Source organism: Cydia strobilella, chromosome Z, assembly GCF_947568885.1.
Source record: "Cydia strobilella chromosome Z, ilCydStro3.1, whole genome shotgun sequence".
Classification (NCBI taxonomy): domain Eukaryota; kingdom Metazoa; phylum Arthropoda; class Insecta; order Lepidoptera; family Tortricidae; genus Cydia; species Cydia strobilella.
In genome coordinates, this window is record NC_086068.1 from 35,251,341 (window position 1) to 35,271,687 (window position 20,347).

General features: G+C 36.3%; 2 protein-coding genes across 3 annotated transcripts in view; one reads left to right on the plus strand and one right to left on the minus strand.

The window, feature by feature from the left end:
* The window catches only part of LOC134754353 (aspartate aminotransferase, cytoplasmic), a 124,516-nt gene that overhangs the window by 30,733 nt on the left and 73,436 nt on the right, over positions 1-20,347 (plus strand). The window contains exon 10 of one of the 2 annotated variants that reach the window (XM_063690644.1): positions 1,149-1,286. The exons of the other annotated variant lie outside the window; for it this stretch is intronic. Coding sequence (XP_063546714.1) covers positions 1,149-1,170 — 22 coding nt within the window. The 3' untranslated portion in view covers positions 1,171-1,286. Of the gene's footprint in view, positions 1-1,148; positions 1,287-20,347 lie in introns of those variants that run through there. 2 annotated transcript variants of the gene reach the window in all.
* The window catches only part of LOC134754328 (periodic tryptophan protein 1 homolog), a 38,054-nt gene continuing 19,987 nt past the window's right edge, over positions 2,281-20,347 (minus strand). Inside the window, exons 12-13 of the mRNA XM_063690594.1 lie at positions 19,796-19,947; positions 2,281-3,262 (exon numbers count right to left, since the gene is read on the minus strand). Coding sequence (XP_063546664.1) covers positions 3,192-3,262; positions 19,796-19,947 — 223 coding nt within the window. The 3' untranslated portion in view covers positions 2,281-3,191. The remainder of the gene's footprint in view (positions 3,263-19,795; positions 19,948-20,347) is intronic.

Here is a 20,347-nt window from a genome sequence, read left to right on the forward strand (position 1 = left end):
AGCCAGCAAGTAGCCTTCCAGCCGAGTCATATATAGTGCTTTTCTCAAAAATGGCGCAATGAATACAAATATAATAGAAATATTTTACAGAAGCAACGTTCTTATGTATATATTTTCACAGAAAAAAGTAATAAGATTTGCTTTGCCGCCGTTTTATTTTTTTAATTAAAAATAAAAGTGTATTTTTCTGCTAAAAATACGCCAACCTATTTGAGACACCTAAATAGTCGCGGTACCAACATTATAATTATAAGTACTGATCATCTGTTTGGCTGTTTAATGGACCTTTGCCTGCATTTGATATGGCCACTTCAACTTTTAAAAAGTTTGGAACTCGACAAATAATGGAATTTGTATGCAACATTGCAGTCCCGAAATCGAGACTGCAATGTTTTTAACTTTTTAATTTTTTGACTGACCATAAACAACGCACTTCGCGACCTACTTTTTAACCGGCAACGTCGACTTTGCCGTCCATTTTTGAGAAAAATATATATACATACTCAACTAAGATTATCCGAGCACATTTTTACGTTTTGGTATCCTCAGCTTAGCAAAGAGTAATACTTAGCCGTGGTTGTGCGTGCGTGCACTCTACGTACGTTGTCTGGTTTACCAGCCGCGACGCAGGCGCTGCGCCAAGGATGCTTGTTGTGGTTATGGTTTCTCTTGTACAGCTAGAAATAACTGAAATAGGTTACTAAGGGTCCGTTGCACAAAACCGTCTGTCACCGTTAAAGCGTTCGCTAAGTTTTATTGTATGAAAAGTTTCATCGATCTCTGCTGCGTGACGTTGATCAGTCTGTCAACTCTGGTTGGTGCAACTGGCCCTAAGTGGGTGAGGTGTTACGAAATTAACTGACTAAAACTGTATTGTTAAAAGAATAAGATTGTGTGCAGGTCTTTTTAAGCACCGTGCCCGCTTATCTACTTTTCCAGCTGACTAACTGATTTCGACGATTACAGCAATATTAATTCAAAAAGATCATTTCCACTTGAAATTATATCTATGTTTTACTTATTTGCTTCACGCTACACATAATTATAGCTGTCATTTTTGATGTTTTATCGATTTGTATAAACAATATATTGTCATAATTTTTTTGTTAATAAAACAAATACTTAAAATTAACCGTCTGTCTTTTCAGTGAAGTGTTCGCAAAACTATAAGAAATTTTGCGAATCCTATGGGATCGCCGCGCCAAAGCTGTACTAACCTCGTTGGCCACATCTAAGATAACATTGTAAATGTACCTAGTGTACCTACAAAAGGTCTTGGCAATTTTATTACAAGGTCATATAACACTAATAAACTCGTATATCATTTAATCCAGAGGTCTCCAAATTGTTGAGCCGTGTTGGCCACGGCTCGATTGCTTCGAGGGCCGTCGTTTGGAGAATCTTGATCTATGAGTCCCATGCATTTCGGGTAGGATTCGTTACTTACATATGCTGAATGAACAAAAAGAAAAAGTCGGTCAAGTGAGGGTCAGACTTGCGCTTCAAGGGTTTCGTACAGTCAAGGTATTAAATACCGATACGGACAGAGTGCCAAAAATATACACACACTACTTTAACACATAGACCGCCGGGAACCCGCTCGGGGGGTTCTCTGTTCGACTTTTTTCGCTTCTTCTACAAAGCGGGAAAATGCTGAGATGGGCTACGAGCGCAGCGCTACCAAAAACGTTGGCAATAAGGCCGTGTATGCATATTTTTAGCGCTTTGTTCGTGTCGTATACCTAGACTGTACCATTGAACAATTTTCTTAAAACAGAAGTTTACTTATTAGTTCTGGAATATTGTATAGGTAATTTAAGTGCTCGCATAGAATAATTGTATCCTACACCGCGAAGCGGACTTGCTTCTCTTGGCACCTGCATGCACTCAGCTCAGTCAGTGCACTCGAAGACACGAAGTCGTCGAGGGTTTCTTTCGACAACCCTTTGGGAGGGTGCGAGGGGCCTCCTCCGCATCCCTGCTGTGGAGACTGGATCGGGCCGCGTCGGAATTTTCGTTAGAATTTTAGATGGAAAGGACCTTAATGCACTTAATTGAAGCATAAAGACCATTTTGTGAGGGTAAGCCAAATATTTTATTCGTAAGCACATAGACAAAAGAAAATTATGCAAATCAGAAAACATAAAAAGGAGAAAGTGCCATGAAATGGTTTTATCTCAGTATGGTGCTGGCGACTGCCGACGCTGGTTCTCCGATGAGACCATCCCACAAAGAGTCTATAGCTTGGCATCAATGTACTGTACACAGTAAAACAAACCATATTGAAGAATACTTTTTTTATTACAACAAATATATACGTAGGGTTTATAAACATCAATATAAAACCCGTACCACATCCGCTTAAATGTAAACTTTTTCGGGTAGCTAAATATAGCTTGTTTGTACACTCCTAAAAAAATGAAAATGAACCTGACCCTTGTAAATGATCCTGTGGGTGGAATATCAGAACGTCATATCGTAGGTCTTTCGATCGAAGCTAAGTTGACTATGTTCTAGATACCTATTAGAGCGTAATAATATATACTAATCTATGATTAGAGTTATATAACACAACATCAACATATATTAGGACTCCATCAAAATGCATTTACTCAATCAAAGAGATAGGAAAGATAGACATAGTAGAGAAGGTATAGTGTAGAAAAAATTCTTCTTCGAAGTTGACTCCGTATATTACCTAATTGGTAGTTTCGGTTGTTCAAAATCATTATTTGTCAGTTCAGTTACCATAAAACGTGGCGCTATATAGATATATATAAAGCCTCATCTAGTTTAGCTGTGAAACTCGGGGGGGGGGGGGGGGGGGGCACTATTTTTAGTATTTTTTCTTAGATTGCACTTCTACTACAGAAAAATACTATATGTTCTTAACAAATAAGCTTGCTTAAATGTTGCTTGACAATTTATTGTTAAGATAGAGGACGTTCAAGGGCTTAGTCCGGCAAAGCGTTGTTATAAACTTCGAGCAAGCTATAAAGGTGGTATAGATTTACTTTCTTATCGAGAATGGAGACACAGAAAACATCTATGTTGTAGTCACAAGACATTGATACCGCGTTGGGCGCAATCTATGAGCCTAATGTGAATGTGATTTAAGGTAATTCAACGAACAACATTACCGTGTGTGTATGTTTGTGTGTTTGTAATATATTTATTAGGGTATTTTGGGTCTACGTCTCCATGGCGGTAGCGCCGGCGGGAGGCGCTGCGGCCGCAGCTCGAGGTTCGAACACGCTTGATACTGGAATCAATCAAACACAAGGAGGGGTCAAGAGAGTGGCGAAGGAATTAAATTATACAACTTAGTCCGAAATTATGTTATCGGGTCTCCGCCACTGGAGGGCTTGGTCACTTGTTATTTAGTATATGACATCTAATAATGGATTAAAGCTTAAACATGCCAAAACGTGGGCACATAAAACTACGAGCGAAATATATTATTGAATGTAGTTGAAAATACTAGACTTTCATTTCAGCCTCAGGATTTGACATGTCACAGACTTTGTGATGACCAGGACACGGGTACTTTGCACGATAAGTAGTCCAAGCCAGAGTTATTAAAGTACCCTTTTGGCATTGTCAGCATGTCTATCGTGTTAAATACCCCTTCGTCACTGTTATAGTGCAGTGACAACACGATGAATGCTACCAAAATAGTAACTGTGGGCTTTGACTTCTTAGGTTTAGGTAATTTTTAGGGTTCCGTAGCCAAATGGCTGTCTGTCTGTGTCCGTCCGTATGTCACAGCCACTTTTTTTCCGAAACTATAAGAACTATACCGTTGAAACTTAGTACCGGTTTGGTTGGTGAACCGCATTAAGATTTTCACTCAAAAATATAAAAAAAAACAATAAATTTCCCCATACTTAGAACTGAATCTGAAAAAAAATTTTTTTTCATCAAACCCATACGTGTATGTATCTATGGATAGGTCTTCAAAAATGATATTGAGGTTTCTAATATCATTTTTTTCTAAACTGAATAGGTTGCGCGAGAGACACTTCCAAAGTGGTAAAATGTGTCCCTCTAACTTCTAAAATAAGAGAATGATAAAACTAAAAAAAATATATGATGAACATTACCATGCAAACTTCCACCGAAAATTGGTTTGAACGAGATCTAGTAAGTAGTTTTTTTAATACGTCATAAATCGTAAACCGCAATTTACCTTTCACTCACGTTTCACATAAAAATAAATACATTGTTTAAATTGTGTAATGTACGGAACCCTCGGTGCGCGAGTCCGACTCGCACTTGGCCGGTTTTTTTACAAATGTTTCTTGAATATTATATTTCTATGGTTAATGTCCCTTATGCGAATCAATTAACGGCGACGCTTGATATAATCACAAGTAGCTTGCTGAACCAATAAATAATGGGGATACTTAGGTTTCTTATTCTGGCACTCTTTTGGAATGTAGGTATTAGCAACTCATACAAGTCAAATGTTTTATTCTGTGTTATTGTTTGAAGTTTGTATTTCTATAGAATCCATCGTCTAACACTTAATACGCTCAAATACGTTAATTAAACCGGCCAAGTGCGAGTCGGACTCGCGCACTAAGGGTTCCGTACCATTACGCAACAAACTGGCCAAGTGCGAGTCGGACTCGCCTTCCAAGGGTTCCGTACATTACACAATTTTTAATAATGTATTTTTATGTGAAACGTGAGTGAAATATCAAAAAAAAATCGTAGCGGTCGGATCAAAACCTAAGTAATTAAGTCCGACTCACGCTTGACTGCACATTTCTAATAGCAAAGATAATAGATGGATACAGTCTAAGGAAAAAACGCGCCACTACCTTTGGCCTACTCTTGAATAGACGGCGTTGACGGTTTCGTTTGTTATTTAATAATTTTAACGCATATCAGTGAAAGAACATGGGTCAAAATAATATAAAAATAATTAAGGGAAATAAAAAATATAATTTATCCATATATGTATAATAGTTATTTACGTTACAAGTGCGGAAAAGAGGAAATTCGAAACAAGTGGCGATAAATTAAAACACGACCGACCGAAAACCTATTAGCAAAGAGGATATAATAGGATAGAGCGGTGCAGTCATAGTAAATTTTGTAGCCACAGTAAATTCACTGTCATCTATCGACACACGAAGAGGCCGGTGTCGATTTTAGTCGCAAAAATGTAAAATTGATAGATTTAGTCGATGAAATTGTACACCTTTTGTTACCTAATTGAAATAACAAGTACTGGTTTCTATTAGCACGTCTTCTTATCTTGCCTTTTATCAGAATGTTTTTGAAAACAGACTCACTAAATTAGTAATGATTTTTTTTTCTGAAGGACGTTTAGGTAAACGCGCGTAAAGCAGTATTTTGTCGCTCTTATTTGTAAATTTCGTAAAGTTTGGACTGCTAAAAATGGTAAATTTGTATTACACATATTCTGTACTTGACCTTTATCAGAATACTTAGAGTTCGAGGAAATAAAAGTTATTAAATTTTACACACACACACACACACGCACGCACGCACGCGCACACACACACACACACACACACACACACACGAATACACGTGCGAATAGGTAATTCGCAACTCGTGTCGATTTAAAACACTCCCTGCAGTCGTGTTTTATTTATCGCCACTCGTTTCGAATTTCCTCTTTTCCGCACTTGTATCGTAAATAATTATTTTGATGTTTATTTTTAGTTTTAATCGTGTGTCGATAGATGGCAGTGAATTTACTGTGGCTACAAAATGTACTATGACAGTACCGCTCTATCCTATTATATCCTCTTTGCTAATAGGTTTTCCTGTGATCTATAGGTAAAGAACTATTTTGTGTAATTTTCAAAATTTTAGACAAATATTAGAGAAATTTTAGTTTCAATGGTTATTTTTTGGCTATTTTCTTAAATAACTTCTAAAAAATTTATTTTAAAATTCCAAAAGATTCTCACAACGAGCTCTTTCATTTGATATGTAACATGATATATTTTAAAAAACTTAATTTTTTAATTTTCTCATTTACCCCCCAAACGTGGTCCCGATGTTTAAAATTCATTTGTTTACGTAACATGTCTGTCTTTGGGTCTCAAAGTTACATATGCGTACCAAATTTCAACTTAATAGGTCCAGTAGTTTCGGCGAAAATAGACTGTGACGGACGGACAGACAGACAGACGCACGATCTTATAAGGGTTCAGTTTTTCCTTTTAAGGCCGTTCCATCGGTTTGCCGCTGTCACTGTCACATTTCGCAAGAAAGAACGGGAAATAACATGCGCGCCAAGTGTCAATTTTGATCGAATTTTGTCGATTTTTATTTATTTTAAAAACGTTACCTTACAATATCGAAATTCGAAAGCTATGGAATTACTAAATAAGTTAAGATTGTTTTTTCTTATTTTTTTGTTTATAGTATCACATTAAATAACCGAATAAAGTTTGATTAAAAGTCCGAGTTAGAGGTTACTTTGGGAATTAATTGTATCGAGCGAAGTGTCATAATTCGTGTATCGGAGCTGTCCACGCATGTAGGGGTGGACGAGAAGATCTTGGGGTCGTGGATGAGGTGAGTTAAAAAAACGTATAATAACTTGGTGATACAGAGGTGGTATAATATCACGGTAAGCGGACGGGCTCGACCGTCCGTCGCAAGATTGCTGAGAGAATGCCGTTGGCGGCCCCGCTGCCCCGCGCCCCGCACCATGCATTGCGTCGGCGACGGCTCCCGAAGATGCCCGAACAAAGACGAGGCGTTAACAGGAGCTATGTTATTAAAGATAATATAGTCAAGAACTACATATATTTTTTCCACGTCTACTAATATCAACGCCTCTTAGAAAAACATGATCATATAAGGAGATTTTTGCCTTCTGGCTCAGGGAACCGCCTTAAGGTACGGAACCCTAAAAACGGCAAAAAAATCACGTTTGTTGTATGGGAGCCCCACTTAAATATTTATTTTATTCTGTTTTTAGTATTTGTTGTTATAGCGGCAACAGAAATACATCATCTATGAAAATTTCAACTGTCTAGCTATCACGGTTCATGAGATATAGCCTGGTGACACACGGACAGACAGACAGCGGAGTCTTAGTAATAGGGTCCTGTTTTTACCCTTTGGGTACGTAACCCTAAAAATGATCAAACGTTTTTATACCCTACATTTTGCATACAAATTTCATTTAGCACCACTATTTTGAAGCTCTTGCTAGCTCTTAATCTAACTTGACTTCACTTTTTTTGTGCATTTCTACCTTTTTTGTAACATAAGAAAAGATATATAGGATTCGGTTTTTATGTAAGAACGCTGTATGTTCCTAGTTTCTATTTTTTCTCATTTCAATCTCGTGTTTTCCTGCTTTCTGGTTGACTTTCCATTTATTTAACGTCTCCGTAACATTTAAAAAACAAAAACTAATCGATACTTGATGTATTAACATTTTCAGAAGTTTCTTTAGCCTAATCGAATTTTCCAAGGCTTTTGGTGCAAAGTGATTTCGCTCCGACATTGTTTAATGCTCGTAAGCAAGCAAGCTTTAAGACGATAGTAGCTGATTTGTCCTTGACGTCTCAGCGTCTCTGTCTGTACCCGCACCTCGCTCACTGCGATCGTACGTGAATTTCGTGTCGGTGCACCACCACGAGGTTCAAAGAATAAGCTACAGCCCAGAGGCGCGCGGTTGGCGCTATACCTACTCGTATTTGTGTATCTTTTGCAGGTATTTTGTCGTTTGAGTATGTGTAGATCATGCGTTTAGTGGAGGTCGTAAATTATAATAAAAATATATTTCCTTATGCATTATACTTTACAAGCCTCAATTAGTTAATTTGTGTTTTATCTGTTTCTTACAAATAAATACCTAAGTCAATTCGACAGATTAAGATTTATAGCTAGAGCTTGGTATGTACTAAATTGAGGCGTACAGTGTGTTTATTTTATAGTCATTTTTTATCCGTAAAAATTAATATAAATAATGCCATTAATAGTAAACTTATAAAATTAGGTACCTACTATACCTAGTCTACCTACTTACATATATAATTTTGGGAATTGTTACTTGTGTTAAACTAAAACTAGTATTATTTTTCGAAGTTCGAAGTTTTCTCAAACATCACGTGGGAATATCATCATTATATTACAAGCGAGCCACAACCAAATCAGCGCTCTGCAGTTATTTATTTTTTGGCCACAATAACTCCGATATAGTGGTTAACGGCTATGTATGATGAACCCCCGTGGACGTCAGCTGCCGTTCCGTTGGTGGGTTGAGGAATAGCAGCCAGCGAAACACGCAAAAAAAATTGTCATCGCCTCTCGCTTGATACTTTGTCAGATGATAGTTTAGATGCTAATGTGAATAAAAAAATGGTCAGCCGGTTGTATCTCGGTGGACCGTCAGCTGGTCACATGAACATGTAAAAATATATCTTTTCAGTCATCGCATCCCATTTCATATACTTTGTCAGATCAGATGGTAGTTTAGAATTTAGATGATATTGTTAATAAAACAAATCGTCGGCCGGTTGTATCGCGGTGCAAAGACCGTCAGCTGTTAAAACATTATTGTTAGTTTAAAAATAATTTTAACTGATTTAGCCGTTAAGTATAAATAACCAGTTAGCCGCAAAATGGCCCGCTGTATATTTTTATTACGGTGAAACTATAAATTTCAGGAAAAAAGTCAAATGTTATAATTGTTGAACAATAATGAAGATTCATATTCATTTATATTTTTTTCGTAATTTTTATGTTTACCCATTCAGAATAAATACGTTCTAGACAGTAACAGTAAGTAAGTATATGGTTTCTGAATTAAAGAGGTATTATTTACCATTATAATACTGTAACACCTCCATGAAATGCAAGGTCTATTCGTATCTGAACAAGAAAACATTTGTAAAATACGAACTATTGCATTATAGCATAGGTACTCGTATTATCGTTGGTAGTACGTTTGATTTTTTCTTTTCGCCTTAATTTAGAGTTTCGCCAAAAAAAATACGACAGGCCGTTTTGGTCTTTTTTCTAAACGGCTTAATCAATTGTAAGGGTCATTATTTATAAATAGTTTATATTTGGATTATGCCTACTTTGATTAGCTTATAAAAGAATATCAATTGACTCTTACTTGTCACTGTTCGTTTTCATCATTAAGACGATAGTCGCTTATGTGTCCTTGAGCGTCTCAGCGTCTCTGTACCCGCACTCCGCTCACTGCGATCGTACGTGAATTTACCACAACGAGGTTCAAAGAATAAGCTACAGCACCAGCCCAGAGGCGCGCGGTTGGCGCTATACTCGTATTTGTGTATCTTTTGCAGATATTTTGTCGTTTGAGTATGAGTAGATCATGCGTTTAGTGGAGGTCGTAAATTATAATAATAATATATTCCCTTATGCATTATACTTTACTAGCCTCAATTAGTTAATTTGTGTTTTATCTGTTTCTTACAAATAAATACATACGTCAATTCGACAGATTAAGATTTATAGCTAGAGCTTGGTATGTACTAAATTGAGGCGTACAGTGTGTTTATTTTATAGTCTTTTTTTATCCGTAATAAATAAATATAAATAATGCCATTAATAGTAAACTTATAAAATTAGGTACCTACTATACCTAGTCTACCTACTTACATATATAATTTTGGGAATTGTTACTTACCTATTAGTGTTAAACTAAAACTAGTATTATTTTTCGAAGTTCAAAGTTTTCTCAAACATCACGTGGGAATATCATCATTATATTACAAGCGAGCCACAACCAAATCAGCGCTCTGCAGTTTTTTATTTTTTGGACACAATTACTCCGATATAGTGGTTAACGGCTATGTATGATGAACCTCGTGGACGTCAGCTGCCGCTCCGTTGGTGGGTTGAGGAATGGCAACCAGTGAAACAAGCAAAAAAATATTGTCATCGCCTCCCGCTTGATACTTTGTCAGATGATAGTTTAGATGCTAATGTGAATAAAAAAAATGGTCAGCCGGTTGTATTTCGGTGGACCGTCAGCTGGTCATATGAACATGGAAAAAAAATCTTTTCAGTCATCGCATCCCATTTTATTATACCGTCAGCTGGTCATTATGAACATGTAAAAAATTTTTTTTTCAATCATCGCATCCCATTTTATTAATACTTTGTCAGATGGTAGTTTAGAATTTAGATGATATTGTTAATAAAACAAATCATTGCCCGGTTGTATTGCGGTGGAAAGACCGTCAGCTGTTAAAACATTATTGTTAGTTTAAAAATAATATTAATTGATTTGGCCGTTAAGTAGAAATAACCAAAGTTAGCCGCAAAATGGCCCGTTGTATTATTTTTATTACGGTGAAACTATAATTTTCAAGAAAAAAATAAAAGGTATTAATTGTTGAACAATAAACAAATATTCATATATATTTTTTTCATTATTTTTTTGTTTACCCATTTAGAAGAAATACGCTCTAGACTAGACCGTAACAGTAAGTAAGTATATAGTTTCGAATTAAAGAGGTATTATTTATCATTATAATAATTTACCACCTTCACGAAATGCAAGGTTGCGGTGGTAAGTAGGACTTTTGATTGTTTCCTTTCGCCTTAATTTATAGTTTTGCCAAAAAAAATACGACAGGCCGTTTTGGTCTTTTTACTAAACGGCTTTTATAAATAGTTGATATTTGGATTATGCCTACTTTCATTTATGATTAGCTTATAAAATCAATTAATTATTGTTTTGTTAGGAATCGAACTTTATTAAAAACGTAAAAATGGCAATATGTCCGCACATGTTAGAAAGCTTTTATTTTTATATTTCAGATGAAGCTTTCTCAAACATAAGTGGAAATATTGTCATTATTTTCGTAATAATAGGCTGCGAAACACCGTTAAGCGCGCTAAAGCGCGTCAGAACCAAATGAACTTTCTGCAGTTATTTATTTTTTGGCCTCAATAACTCCAATTTTATTGCACTTGGGCTCAGCACAAGCATACAGAGTACAAGAAAGGCACGGAGCGACGAGCGACACAGCCTCCTCGTCTCAAAGCTAGCACACGACGGCTAGTGTAACCCGTTCGAATTAAAAAACCGCAAATCGATGTACACGTTAGCCGTTTGGCACACGCATACTACAAAATTTTCCATAAAAAAAAATGTTTTACCACTCCCCCCCCCGGGATTTTTTTTAGGAACTGCGGGTCAAAAATTTTGTTTTGACCTCTAGTGTCTAGGGTCGAGCGGCTTCCGCTATGCCGGCCACGCTTTGTTCGAGCTACATATACGCACGAAATGTTGAATAATAATCGATTTCTTAAAAAATATACTATTTTTAAACATTATGAAACGTTGCATTTGTAGTGCCTATTAAAACATTTATTTTAGTTTAAAAATAACTTTAATCGAATAAACCGTTTAGCAGTTATTAGCAAAGTTAGTCGCAAAACGGCTTGTCGTAATGTTCCTTTTATGGAGAAACCACAAGTCACAGGGAAAAAGTCTAACGTAAGGAATGTTGTACATAGACTGTAGATTCATATATATTTTATTCATAATTTTTTTATTGAACCGTTAAGAAGATGTATACTCTAGAAAGTAAGAGTTTACGGCCAAAAATAGCGACTATAGCGCCTTAAATGATGGTTAACTTCTGACGAGATATTTTGGCGCTTTAACGGAAAGAACAGATTTTCTTTTCTAATCTGGGGGCACGGCCGTGCCCCCGCCAAGACGAGACAAATGGCAAAAGGCAGTGCATATCTTTTCTCGGGATGTTTCGCCGTATTTTCGAACCCTCGTAGCTTCGTCTTGGACAATGCTAGAGAGCTGTAATTTTTTGTATTTATTTATCCACCAAGTGGTCCTTATATTCAAAATTAATTTTGAGTTGCTCGTCCGTGTTTAGGTCACCTAATTACACATGTGTACCAGATTGCAACTTAATCGGTTCAGTGGTTTCGGAGCACATTGGCACACAAACAGACGACAGATACGAGTTATCCTATAAGGGTTACGTGTTTACTATTGAGGTAGGTACGGAACCCTAAAAGTTAGGTGTTGTCGCATTGCTAATTGACACGTGTGATAGAACTATAAAAGTGAGATACCTAGAATTTTTTCTAGTAAAAACGAGGCATTGACATTATGGACAACATGAAACATTAATAAAAATGATGTCGATTTAAATATACGTAGCAGGGACCTACGTGCCTACTTGTATGCGGGCTGAAAAGTTAAAGAAAATTCATTTGAATCACTTGGGCGTTGAGAAGTGCAAGTTAAGCGCTAGAGAAACGATTTACTGGCCTAACATCTCCACTCTAGCCGAAAACATAGACAAGGGCTTACAAATTGATTTTCGAACGAGTAAACCATGGTATACTTATAAACAAGCTGCATAATTTTGGTGTACATGGTAAATTGCTGGATTGGTTCTCATCTTATCGTAAGATGTAAATCCCGATCTCAGAAAGTAGTAATATGTGGACATGAATCTGAAAGTTTGAAGGCTTCATCGGGTGTACCACAGGGGTCGCACTTAGGTCCTACATTATTTTTAATTTTTCAAAGAAATTCATCATTCGACATTCTCATTTTTCGCAGACGACTTGAAGATAAGTAAAGTATAGGTACTTAATCAACAACTCATCTGAGTCTCAACAGCTACAGCTACAGGAGGACTTCTCTCGTATATCCAATTGGTACCTACATACAAACAAACAAGAGATGGACTTACCTACTAACTGAATAATAGTAATGTATGTTAAAAACTAATAGAAATTTGATAACAATATACCAACTGTAAAAGTGTACATTTAAAATAAATAATTACTTAAATCAACTATTTTAATATTGTAACTAAACAAAATAGAATTTAAATAAAATATTATAAAACCTAGTTATTATAAGGTTAGTGAATTGTAAAATAATCAGCATGTATAATATTGTTATAAAAATTGCATGTAATCAAATCGTCTAAGAAATCCAGTAATGGATTTAGAATGTTTTTTTTTTTGTTTTTTTTTTATAAAAAGGGGGATGTCAGGATGTGGGGAGGGTGTCCTTAGCCATTGGACACAGCCTAGAAGTACATATGCATTGGGTTTTAGGTTACTTAGAATCAGCATACAAAGTATCATAACAACCGGTGTAGCGGTTACGAAGAAATTAACAAATCAGGGCTTTTTTACTTTGGAGCAGCCTGTATGTGTTCATAGCTCCTGAGATAATAAATAGTATGAAACCTTCTTCGACCTTATTGATTATCTTTGTTTTATGTCGTTAATAAGATTCTGACTTTTGACAAATGTCATAATTGTCGCACATTTTCGAACAAATTGTCAAAAACACTGCCAAGTATGTTTCTTTTTGTTGTCATCAATCATTGGGATTAATTTTTGTTAGAAAATTTATTTTTTTATCTTTTGTTCTAATTTCAAAAATATTAACTTTAGAGCATTCCTGAGAAGTTACCCTACGTGGGATTTCAGGGTTATATAGTTTGTCAAAGAACTGTCTTATTTCAAACATCGACAGATAATCATACTATCTTTGTCTTACACTAGTGAAAAGAAACAAGAAAAGGATGAGTATAGTTTTTTTGTTCTTATTTACTGTCAATTTGGTTTGACCAACTCATAGAAATAGTCCATGGGCCAGCTAGCCAAATTTTGGAAAATAGTATAATTTGGGGGTACCAAATTTCCTTTTCACAGCAGTTAGATAGGCTTATTGTGATGTTAAAAAACCATGATTGCCATCTCAAAATGGTAGCTAACCAAAATGGCCGCCAATCCAAGATGGCGGATATTGAGTTTAAAAAAATCAACCATAACTCAAGAAGTATTCGTCCGAATTCATTACTATTTTTTTTTAAACAAAAGCTCCATATGTGAGCTTGAAATTTTGTTCACATATTTGATCGATAAAGTCAACCGTTAATTAGTAATTAAAGAAATATTGATTTTTTTTTTCGATTTTTTTGATACTTTTTTTTTAAATCTGGTTTTTACAAAATATCTTTAACATTACAAAAAAGTTTTAAATAATACAAAATAGTGTATTAAATTATCTTTAATTTGACGTATAGTTTGTATGGGTCGGTTCACTGAAAACACATGGAAATATAAATTTATTTTACTTCAGTTGAAATTCACCGTTGACTAAATAACTTCGTACAGAAGAAAACGAGGTAATGTTCCCCGAACCCAAATAAAAAAAAATTAAATAAATACTAATTTTAAATAAAAAAAAAATCTTCAAATAGAAGTTGTACAGTACAAAAATTATGATTTTATGAGTTTTAGTATATTTTAATAATTTTAAAAATAATTTAGAATAATTATAGTATAACAGTAATATTAATTTTGATATATAACAGGTAAAAACTAGTATTCGGTTTAAATAGTAATTTCTTTGGTGAAAATGTGAGCGGCTACAAATCAAGATGATGCAAATATACAATGTAAACTAGATATTTGTATAATATGTTGCGAGATAGGACCATTAAGTAAAGTACACCCTCCAAACGATGGACAATCTTGGGCAGTATTATTTAATTTTAATGCTGCATTAATAAGGAATTTTGAGCCTATTATTTATTATTCAACGACGTGATATACCTGATGAAAACTCATTACTTATGTTATATTGTTTTTTTTTTCTTTGTAGAATCTGATAGTTACGCTGACGACATCTTATAAGTAAGAAATAAGTTTCGCAAGTAAATAGAGAACTTTGAGATTTTGCTCTTGGGTTTATTTATGAATACATCTTCTTGTAAAGTCGTAAAGCTTGTTAAATTACAACCTCTCTGCTGTACTGTACTCGTCAATATTTTATTATTTTATCTGGTCGTTGCCTGATAGTTGTGGTGTATGCGAGTTAACAAGATTTATGATAAATTGCTTCTGCAGCTACATAATCTTTAGATGTTACTGCATTTTTTTATCTCCTCTTTCAATAGCAATTTCACGCAGTTTCTTGTGTGCGTCAGTGCTAAGCTCAAGAACTTGAACTAATAGTTCCCTAGATCGGCTTATTTCACAGTAACAGTTCAGCCGGTAGGTATATCACGTCGTTTAGTAACAGGCTCAAAATTCCTTATTAATGCTGCGTTAAATAACACTGCCCAAGATTGTCCGTCTTTTGGGGGGTTCACTTCACTTAATGGTCCTATCTCGCCACATATTATTGATATTCACACATCTAGTTCACTTTATTTGTAGCTGAACACATTTTCACTGACGAAATTTCTTTTACACCGAATAGATACATACCAGTTTTTACCTGTATCAAATCAAAACCAATATTACTCTTTCGAGGCTCGGAACCGGTATTGAAATACCTGTTAACGTCGTTCCAAAACCGTTATATTAATTCGTTTATTAGAAACCGGTTAATTGATGGAAAGCGAACTAAAACTCTGACTCACTTCTGAGCCATGTCTATAAGCTGTTTTCAAGAGTCATTACAAACCGTCTCGCACGCAGGCTAGATGACTCTCAGTCTCCTGAATAAGCCGGCTTCCGAAGAGGCTTTAGTACCGTAGACCACATCCATACGCTTCGGCAGGTAATACAGAAAACTGAGGAGTATAACCTGCCTCTCTGCTTAGCGTTTGTGGACTACGAGAAAGCCTTCGATTCGATCGAAACCTGGGCTGTACTACAATCTCTCCAGAGGTGCCAAGTGGATTATCGAAGTGCTGAAGTGTTTGTACGAGAACTATACTATGTCAGTCCGACTCCAGGACCGGAACTCGAAGCCTATTCCGTTGCAGCGGGGAGTCAGGCAAGGGGATGGTATTTCTCCTAAACTGTTTACCGCTGCATTAGAGGAAGTTTCCAAGACTTTGGACTGGGGAAGGCTTGGCATCAACATAAACGGCGAGTACATCACTCACCTTCGGTTTGCGGACGATATAGTAGTCTTGGCTGAGACCATAGAGGATTTGAGTATGATGCTCGATGACCTTAGTAAAGCTTCCGAGCGAGTTAATCTGAGGATGAACATGGACAAGACGAAGATCATGTCAAATGCCCATGTAGAACCAGCTCCCGTTACTATTGGAGACTTTACACTTGAAGATGTAGACGACTATAAGTACCTAGGACAGACTGTCCAGTTTGGTAGGTCCAACTTGGAGAAAGATGTTAATCGACGAATCCGATCGGATGGGCAGCGTTTGGGAAGCTACGCTACGGCACATCTATATGTCCAATATTCCGCAGTGTCTCAAAACGAAAATCTTCTATACCAGTGTGTGTTGCCAGTGACGCCATATGGAACTGAAACGTGGCCCCTTACTGTGTGCCTCATAAGAAGACTCAAAGTCACCCAAAAGGCAATGGAGAGGGCTATGCTGGGAGTTTCTCTGCGTGATCGCATCAGAAATAAGGCCATCCGCAGCAGAACCAAAGTAACCGATGTAGCCCTCCGAATCGCTAAACTTAAGTGGCAGTGGGCGGGGCTCATTGCACGTTGAACCGATATCCGTTGGGGCGGAAAGGTTCTCGAGTGGCGACCACGTACCGGAAGGCGCAGTGTGGGTAGGCACCGACAAGGTGGACTGATGACCTGGTAAAGGCCGCGGGAGTCCGCTGGATGCGGGTGGCGCAAGACCGGTCATTATGGCACTCTTTGGGGGAGGCCTATGTCCAACAGTGGACATCCTCTGGCTGATATGATGATGATGATGAACTAAAACATTACGTTTTATCTTCTAACCGGTAAGAAGAGGGAACGGAATTTTACGGTTCGCGGGTAACGATATACTACCGATTACTACAGCCTTTCGGAGACTCTCGGTTAAACTCGTTGTCATACGTGAAAGAGATAGCAATAACCTACTCGTTCAATCTTACTTCGATATTTTCAATTTATTTAACCGGTTAATTTCGTTCCACAAAAAAGAAAGGCGAACGCATCTCAACGTTATCTAAATAGAACAGTTCTTTAACCGGTAACCACAAACGGAACCGAAATCCTTTTCGTTCCCGGGTTTATGAACGAAAAGAAACGAAACCCTGCTACTATTCATGTAAATTATTAAAATATATTATTTGTATATTGTATTTTATTTGTAGCCGAACACATTTTCACTGAAGAAATTACTATTTAAACCGAATACTAGTTTTTACCTGTAACATCAAAATTAATATTACTGTCATACTACAATTACTCTAACTAAATTATGGCTAAAATTATTAAAATGTACTAAAAACATAATTTTTGTACTCTACTACTTCTATGTGAAGCTTTTTGTTCTGTACGCAGTTATTTAGTCAAGGGTGAATTTCAACGGAAGTAAAATCAAATTCATGTTTCCATGCGTTCTCAGTGATCAGACCCATACAAGTTATACGTCAAATTAAAGGTAATTTAATACAATATTTTTCCTCATTTAAAACTTTTTTGTATTGTAACAGATATTTTGTAAAAATCTGATTTAAAAAAAAGTCACATTTTTTTTTATATTTCTTTAATTACTAATTAACGGTTGACTTTATTGATACAATATATAGAACAACATTTCAAGCACACATATAGAGGTATGATTTAAAACAAAAATTAATGAAATCGCATAAATATTTCTCGAGTTATGGTTGATTTTTTAAAACTCAATATCCGCCATCTTGGATTGGCGGCCATTTTATTTAGCTACCATTTTGAGATGGCAATCATGGTTTTTTAACATCATAATAAATCTATCTAACTGCTGTGAAAAGGAAATTTGGTACCCCCAAATTATACCGATATCTTGGCTGGCCCATGGACTAAAATATGAATATAAGAAGTGGTTTGACAGCTGGGCGCGTGTTTCTATTTTCTGATCAAAATGATCAGAAAGCACGGCTGCATTGTCATTTTGATGACACCCGTTGCGGTGTAAACACAAAAGCAAAATGCCGGTTTGCACCGTAATTACGTGCTATAATCGCAGTACCACTGTAAATTTAAATAATTATGGAGTTACTTATTACAGGTAAGACTAATAGCAATGTATTTGTGTAATAAAAACGGCAAAAAATGGAAAATACGTTGTCCTTTGCCGGACATTCGAAAGTCATCCATTGCTTGTTGTATGTACTTTCTTCATTGATGTTTTCAAAGCTAACACGCAATGGACCATGAACATGTGAAATATGACATTAGTCTCAATATCAAAGTAATATGTCAAAATATTAGCAGCGAAGTAAGCGCTAGAGCTGCGACTCAGTCGATGTTCTTAATCGTATCGTATCGATATTTCAATGTAGTTGTATAGTTAGGTAATGAAGAGTATTGAGTAGGTATACGAATCGAGCCGTATCAGTAATTGTTATTTTTTCTTCATCTATATCTGTTGTATCTGTAAAAGCACGCATAAAGTTTCATGCTTTCGGTTGGATGGCGCCAGAGTTGGGCAAAAATTAGTTTGATTGAAACTAAGATTTTAAATAAAAACCTTGTTTTAAAACGTTATTCAATACAAATTCATCATGAGCTTGCCAGTGGCATAAAATACCAAAAAAATAAGACGTGAGGGCGTACCGCGAACACCGAAGTTCGCAAATAGCGGACATCTTTCTCTTTTACTCCAAATAGGGCGTAATTAGAATTATTAAAGTGATAGTACTGGCGCCATCTGTAAAAGTCTACGACCAGCCAACTTGATTGCCTATCTATTTCGTTTAGGTACTTAACATACGGTCTTTTAAAGGTTGGTGCGGTGGCTTAGTAAATTAAAGAATCTTGTTGGCACAGAACCCTAAAAACGGAAGTCTGAATATATCGTAAGGTACACCTACACAGTATAGATTTTTTTAAACTACGTCAGGAGCGTACCTACGTTGCAAAATAATAGGCCAATATCATTCATTCCTTCTTAGTCATTTATCGATATAACATTTTTTGGTCTTGCCCATGCCCATCTCTATTGAGTGAATGAATGGACGAATGATTAGTTTGAATGGCTGCCAAAATGCCTTCGAAAGCAAAATGCCACATGTGTTAAGAATATCGTATGGAGATATGACCTTTTAACTTAAGAAGGTACCAACACACTCGGAAGATTCGGTTGACATTTTTCTGTGTAATTACAATCAATCTAGCGCATGTGTGTACCAACCAGAGCGCAAGATCGCACGTGTAAGTAGACTGTCTATGTGTGAGTAGGCCTTATGCGTACATTATTGTAAATGTAGTTGAAATACACATTTTTAACTGCGGCGACATCGGTCCCGAATCCCGATACTAACTGACGATGACAGCGGATCTATAGATATCTATGGACCAACTATATACTTTCATATATGTGGGTAGAGGAATAAACAATCAGTCTTACAACCAGCTTGCGTGTATTACTTATTCCTCCGTCCCAGTACATATTTTACAAAGTCTGTATCTATAAGCAAAGCTAGTCAAACATAAATATGAAGAAAAGATAATTATAATGTTAATTAGCGAAACGTTATAATTTTTACACGACTGCCCAAAAAAAAGAGTGTAATGTTTTCAGCGTTCATGTTTTTAAGAATACAAATCAACATAACCTTACCTCACTATACTTATAGTACCGGTATATTAAAATGAAAACTTTTGTATATATCGTACCCTAAAATAATAAAACATGGCTGACATATTAACGAACATCTTAGGTTACGTTGTTTTGTATTTTGCGGTAGCTGTAATCTTTAACAATGTTTTAGTGTTTTTTATAGAGTTGAGATACCTACGTATGGATAACAGTCATGTCGATGTTTAATTAGGTCAATCCCTCGTTTTTGCTGGAAATAGTTGTCGAGGTGTAGTAGTGTGTGTGTGTATGTGAACCTTGTTCGTTGGCGGTGAGGTCGAGCATCTCGATGAAGCATTCCTTGTTGTCGCCGCCCAGCGCCAGCGAGAATGGCTCCTCGGGGCACGCGGCCGCGCACAGCGCCTGCCCCACGCGGTTCGCGCGCTCGCTCACCTGCGCAGGCGGCGTTCTGCAATGCAACAAACATACCGTCGGCATTCTTTACTACACTACACACCACATTACGAAGCGTTTACAAACACCCCAAGCTCACCACATCACATGCGTGAAAAAAGTTTTCATTTACCGTCATTTGACTACAGTTTATCTTTTAATTTGTTTGAAGTATAAAATTAATTCGTTTTTAAACTAATAAGTAATATATTACAGGATGTCCTTAGCCATTGGACAAACCCTGAAATCCCACGTAGGGTCTCCCACGTTAGAGCATTCCTGAGAAGTATCTCAGGAATCATCTAACGTTAATATATTTTAAATTAGAACAAAAATAAAATAAAAAAATTTTCAAATAAAAGTTATTTCCAATTATCGACAACAAAAAAAACATACTGTATTAATCATTAGCAGTG